The sequence below is a fragment of the Mercenaria mercenaria genome, chromosome 12 (assembly GCF_021730395.1).
Source record: "Mercenaria mercenaria strain notata chromosome 12, MADL_Memer_1, whole genome shotgun sequence".
NCBI classification, from domain to species: Eukaryota; Metazoa; Mollusca; class Bivalvia; order Venerida; family Veneridae; genus Mercenaria; species Mercenaria mercenaria.
Genome location: NC_069372.1, coordinates 2,913,831 through 2,920,167, shown reverse-complemented (window position 1 = coordinate 2,920,167; position 6,337 = coordinate 2,913,831). Strand labels below are relative to the sequence as shown.

General features: G+C 34.8%; 1 protein-coding gene across 2 annotated transcripts; it reads right to left on the bottom strand.

Moving 5' to 3' along the window:
- Window positions 1-272: 272 nt before the first annotated feature.
- Window positions 273-6,337, bottom strand: LOC128547088 (uncharacterized). Of its 2 annotated transcripts, none has more exons than XM_053518806.1 (2): window positions 5,891-6,337; window positions 273-2,196 (listed from the first exon to the last, which is right to left on the bottom strand). In XM_053518806.1, the coding sequence occupies exons 1-2, from the start codon at window positions 5,961-5,963 to the stop codon at window positions 896-898; spliced, it is 1,374 nt and encodes a 457-aa protein (XP_053374781.1). In that variant the 5' UTR covers window positions 5,964-6,337; the 3' UTR covers window positions 273-895. The 2 variants fall into 2 exon arrangements, with proteins under 2 accessions (XP_053374781.1, XP_053374782.1); XM_053518807.1 differs by lacking the exon at window positions 5,891-6,337 and adding an exon at window positions 2,958-3,081.

Here is a 6,337-nt window from a genome sequence, read left to right as displayed (position 1 = left end):
AACTTTTGAATTATATTTGTTTGCAAATTCATGATGACCTTTTTTCTTAGAAAAAAAAGTAGTTTTGTGTACGCTGAATCTCAATTACAATTAAAATCTTTAAACTGAAGGTCTTAAAGTCATCAGACCTACTTAAATAATCAAGCTAGATGATTCTTTGATGAATAAATCATGAATTATTGGCTTTTTCGACTTATAAAAGGTTTTGCCTGCAAGTCGTTATCATTGTCGTAATGCGGTAAACTGTACAGAAATAAATCAAATTTCGTGAGTTGTTTAAGATCCTTTCTTAAGTTTCAAAATTATATACATTGCAGTGCCTAATATTCAGAGTTTGCAACACTTTGAAATATGTCACTGTAACACTATCTCTGGATAGTTGTGTTTTTTCACTTCCGGCGGATGTTAATTCCTATCCCCGAAAAAACACCATCCGCTGTAAATACCGTAGTGGCCATTTTACACGAAAAGAATTGCAAGTAGCTTACTGAAATGACCGTCCACGGTCGAATTTTCTCGTTGGATAAGCAGCGCTTCTTTTTCTTTCTTTTTTTTTTTTGTTATGTTCGCAATTAAAAAAGAGATTGAATATAACACTATTCAAAACGATTATTTCATCAAAAGGCAAATCAGTAAAATATCCTCTGCAAGGATCTGTTAAGTTACCCATAAGTTCTGCATTTAAGGGAAAACTCAGATGCAGTCGGAAATGTTTTCCTCGACAAAAGTTTAATGTAAGAAACGAAAATAACCTTTTTTGCGAAAAGGATAGAAAGACTGTACCGGTAAATGTTCCGCCTAATTTCTTGCTACAGAAATTGCTGTTTTTGTAGTAACACAAAAGTTTCATATGTCATGATAATTTTGATTTACGTTCGTAGATTTTAATAAAAAGTCAAAACTTTTCCTTTTGGTAACGTTGCAATTCCGGCATTGAGTCAGAAGACTGTTTTTTAAGAAAAAAATCTTTTTTCTTTTTCTTTTTAGTTGTTGATGAAAGCGATGGTTCTTCAAAAGTTGTGGACAGAGACAATGTTCTTTTGTTACTCAATGCACTGTGTTCCTTCTCTTCAAAGCGGAACTGCTCTGAATAGCTAGATGTTAATTTATTTGTCGGAGAAATCACGTTTGCCTTTATCCTAGGTTTAAATGGGGCTTTAGATTGTTTGGGGATGTACGAAATGCACTGATCAGAGTTAGAATGCTTGAGATTTTCGTGGTAATAAAATTCTGTTTCATGATCAGAGTCTCTAAACTCTTGAATTGGTGTGTACACTTTCCGACTGTCATCTTCAACACTTAAATGAGTGTAAGATCCGTTTTCTTCACTTTGCTGTTTTGGATGTCTTCCAGTAAAACCAGACACCCCATTTACTAGGACAGACTGATCATACGCTGCCTTACTTTCAACAATTATATCTTGATGACTACCGTTATGGTCACGAGTTGTAGTGTTACTTTCGCTGTCATTTTCTGGTTGAACAAACACTGTATTTCTACTTCTGACAGGTATAGTAAAAGACCTTGATTCTGCTGGATCATTGGTACCTGTCACATTATCAAGCGGTTTGAAGGCACCATAGTTCTGTTGTTTACCCTCGCGGGCAACTAACTCCCTATCTTCTCTCCAAACGTTTGATTCAGTTGATAACTCCCTGGAAACAGCTCGCCCTAATTTGTTATCATGCAAAGTAGAAGTCACATTACTTGTTTTATTTTCTCGTGTGATTTCACCAAAATCTTGCGAACGCATGCTTGTGCTTTGGTCAATGTGATTTCTATTTTCCGAGTGTGCTAACGTATTACCAGTTTCCGGCGTAGTCAGAACTCTACTTTCGGAACTATTCTCAGACTTAAAATCTTTTGAATGCTGAGGAAGTGTTTGTCTGTCCGATTTTTTTCTTATCAGGCTTAGAAAACGCATAATTCCGCGTTGAGCGCGATACACTTTCCGGTCTTTTCGATTCATTTCCTCAAAATCGACTTCCGCTGCAACTTCTGCTACTGTCACTTTCGCGTGAATTTGTGCCGCTCTATTTGACTTAGTCTGTGGTCTGTACATGGTAAGATTCTTCCGTTCTCTAGCAAGTCGTCTGCGACGCCGGTAGAGATAGAAGTCAATGGGAAAACAAATGAGAAACACGAGTGACGTGCAGCCAACGATGAGTAAAACCAGCATCCATTTTTCAATCATTACTGAAATATAGGAAAAAGTGACATATTGATTAAAATTCATGGAAAGTATATTATCTGTAATTGTTAATATGTTGTATCCATTGCTAGTTACCATCTCTAGCGTAGAATCTACTAGTTCGGACTCGCATATAACATACCAACAGATAGAGTGGTGGAACCAGTGCTTGGCATAATTTTATGTTGGATGGTCCCCTTAACGAAACTAAACCTAGACCTATATCTTTCTTTTGATGTTTGTATTTATAAACCAACCTTTATGCATCACGCAACTGGTAGATAATTAAAAAATAAATTATATGTTTTCAGGAGTAGCACTTTTTTCAGTACACATAAAATCTGTTGCTTACCAACAGAAAGCGGAGTTGTGCCAATATATGTTGAATTGTATAACACAGTCTATTTTTCATATAAGAGATGTAAAACTCATTAAATTCATGATAATACATATAGCATTTTGTTTCTTTTTCTAGACAATAATTAAAAGTTTGAGAACTTTAAGTTTTGCAACTGTACACTGCAACCCAAGGAACATTTTTTTTTCTATTTTGTATAGTGTATCAAAACCATGTAAAAAGTAATTCAGCAAGTGCCGATTTGAACATACAATATACGTCACTGCCTTATCAAACATTTATGGAAAGTAGAAAGTATTACATTTCAAAAAGACAGTCTGACGAAGTGGGAACGTTTATAAATGACTAAATGTAGTATATGATAACTGATAAATGAGAATATAAGAAGATAACTATTTGATCACTTACGTTAACATCAAATAATCCAATAAGATTAATAATCTACATGTATATCATGTATCCAGATTTCACGCAATTTTCCAGTACATTTATTTTTTCTCTCAAATTATTATATCTTGTTAGTGAAACATTGTTCTACCATGTTTATGACGATAGATCAATACAATATGTCGACAACCTGTCGCCGCAGTTTGTATAATTATGGTGTACAGACAGGACTATTTTATCAGATTGATTGCATGAGGGTGGGGTACAGGTCGGCTCGAATCCTCAAAGGTGAGTGGCAAGTGATCTGAAGTCAGCGGACTTAACCACTCGGTCACGGGATTCCCTATTAAGGTGCTTCACAGATGTACACAACTGTTGTATTGCTAGAAGATGATTGAACGTGCATGCAGGACTTTTCCTAAACAAATGAATAAAATTGTCTGCAAGAAATAGATATGGTTGGAATTGTTTCGACAGATGCTGTGTTCTACACTGTATTAGTGATGCTATTTATCTTGTCTTGACATGGATCCGGGTGGATTTCCAATACGAAAATTAATTCATTTCATATATAGTTTCTGAAAAAAATATTTTATTTAACAAATTAATAATTTCCTGTATTTTGACATATATACGCAAAATATACTAAAGTGGAAACATTAAGTGTTTTTAATAGTTATTACTGGTATAAGAAAAAAAGAGAAAATAAGTAAAATCCATATTATATGTACCTGAAAACATCTTTCCGTGTACAAATTTAAATTCCTTTCAATGCTTTTGAAATAGATCTACCTCTGTAGAGTTAAAGCAGTTCTTATGAGGCAGGAAACACACAAGATATGATCTTTGATATCCGATTACCCACTAAAAGTGAGGAAAGTAAACGAATCAGACTTCTTATCTATCTGTTAAATTATTAAGCAAGTTAGCTTCTCTTCATCAATGTTTTAAAAGGATTTAAACTATTTTTAAATCGGTAAAAGGCCTTTGACGTCAACTTATGAATAAAAAGTGAAATGGAATCTGTCGCGACAAATATCATAGACGATATCGCACACAAATACCATAGACCACATCTCACACAAATCTCATAGACCACATCTCACACAAATATAGACCATATCGCACACAAATACCATAGACCATATCGCACACAAATATCATAGACCATATCGCATACAAATATCATAGACCATATCGCATACAAATATCAGACCATATCGCACACAAATCTCATAGACCATATCGCACACAAATCTCATAGACCATATCGCACACAAGTATCATAGACCATATCGCACACAAGTATCATAGACAATATCGCACACAAATCTCATAGACCATATCGCATACAAATATCATAGACCATATCGCATACAAATATCAGACCATATCGCACACAAATCTCATAGACCATATCGCACACAAATATCATAGACCATATCGCATACAAATATCATAGACCATATCGCATACAAATATCAGACCATATCGCACACAAATCTCATAGACCATATCGCACACAAATATCATAGACCATATCGCACACAAATAGCAGACCATATCGCACACAAATCTCATAGACCATATCGCATACAAATATCATAGACGATATCGCACACAAATATTATAGACAATATCGCACACAAATATCATAGACCATATCACATACAAATATCAGACCATATCGCAGACAAATCTCATAGACCATATCGCACATAAATCTCATAGACCATATCGCAGACAAATCTCATAGACCATATCGCACATAAATCTCATATACCATATCGCACACAAAAATATCATAGACCATATCGCATACAAATCTCATAGACGATATCGCACACAAATATCATAGACCATATCGCACAAATATGGCATACAAATATCAAACCATATCGCACACAAATCTCATAGACCATTTCGCACACAAATCTCATAGACTATATCGCACATAAATCTCATACAAATCTCATATACCATATCGCACACAAATCTCATAGACCATAGCCCACGTTATTTCGTGCATAATATATAAGGTTAATATTAATTGCTGGCCTCCAGAGGCAATTTGTACAAATAATTTTTAACTCGAATATAAGAAAAACTAAAACTTATTTGTGTCACTCCCCAATCCGTTGTTTTAGCAACCAGTACTACACTCTAACGAAGACACATGATAAAGACTCCACGGTGGAGTTCGAACCCATAACCTCCAGTTTGAGCGGCCCATACCGTATTAACTGCACTGGACATTCCCGAGTCGACATTGACCTGAGTATGATAATTATGTTGAAGTTGCTCCAAAAGCTGCGATAGTTGATGATATAATAAATTTATACATAAAATGGCGGACGGACAGACAAAAATCGATATTATTTCAATCATTTTTTTCTAATCATGTCTAATGTGGTTAAGTGTATTTGTTGAATGTCGTGTTTTCTTCCATTAGCAGCATATTGAATAAGTCTGATTAAAGTGTGCCAAGAGATATGAAAATATGCAGTCGGCTGGTAATTTTGCTAGAACATTCGATCATGCCAATGCAGCAGAGTTCTTGAAACATGCTATAGACGGTCCTTTTATTAATTGTTTTTCAGTAGTCATAGTTTAAACCGTATGCATATTTAATCGCCTTTGAATAGTATCAGGCACAATATATTGACATAGTTTTCTAATAGCTCAAGTCCTTTTGCAAAAGCAACACAAGAAAAAAATTAGCGCACGGATTTTTTTTTCTTCCTACAATAATATTACTTTTTGATCTGATGTACAAGTATAATAAATAATCAATTATACAGGCTCCGGCCACGCCTAAACGAGTCAAAATTGTGTCCATTAATATTCTCAGGTCTCTAAAAGGTCCACACAGACAAGCGATTAATGAAACATCAGTTTTATTACAACAGTTTTGCTTAGTTAAATACGAAAAATAGATAAAATGATGCACGTACCTTGTTGCTGTTGCACAACTATAGTGGTTGTAGACATTTCCGACACGTTTGAAATTGTCGTCTGTTCTTCCATCTGCGAGGTAAGGTTTTATCGTCTGCTAAACATAGCATCTTGTAGAATTGCTTCATAAAATTACATAGAATTGTCATGGCAACATTTCTTCGAAGGTATTCCAATATTTGCATGCAATTTGACCTCCTGTAATTACTATATTCTCCACATATGAATCTCTCATATTTCATTTTCTTGCAATAACCGTCTAAGTTTGAAGACAGGGGATTTATTTATCGATATGATGTTTCAACAAATCGGAGGAATAATTGCACGTTAATTAAGTAACTTCCTCTCCCTCCAGCTTAAATAAAATATCTCTTGACGATGCCGATCTGCGGGTGAAGAAATTAATTCTATACTCGGTTACCGTAACGCATACACTGAACAAAAAC

Bases quoted from the DNA above. Each gene is read 5' to 3' on its own strand.
- LOC128547088 (XM_053518806.1), bottom strand. From the start codon at position 5,963: ATGGAAGAACAGACGACAATTTCAAACGTGTCGGAAATGTCTACAACC. The intron at 2,197-5,890 runs GTACGTGCATCA...CCTATATTTCAG, and splicing joins AGTTGTGCAACAGCAACAAG to TAATGATTGAAAAATGGATG.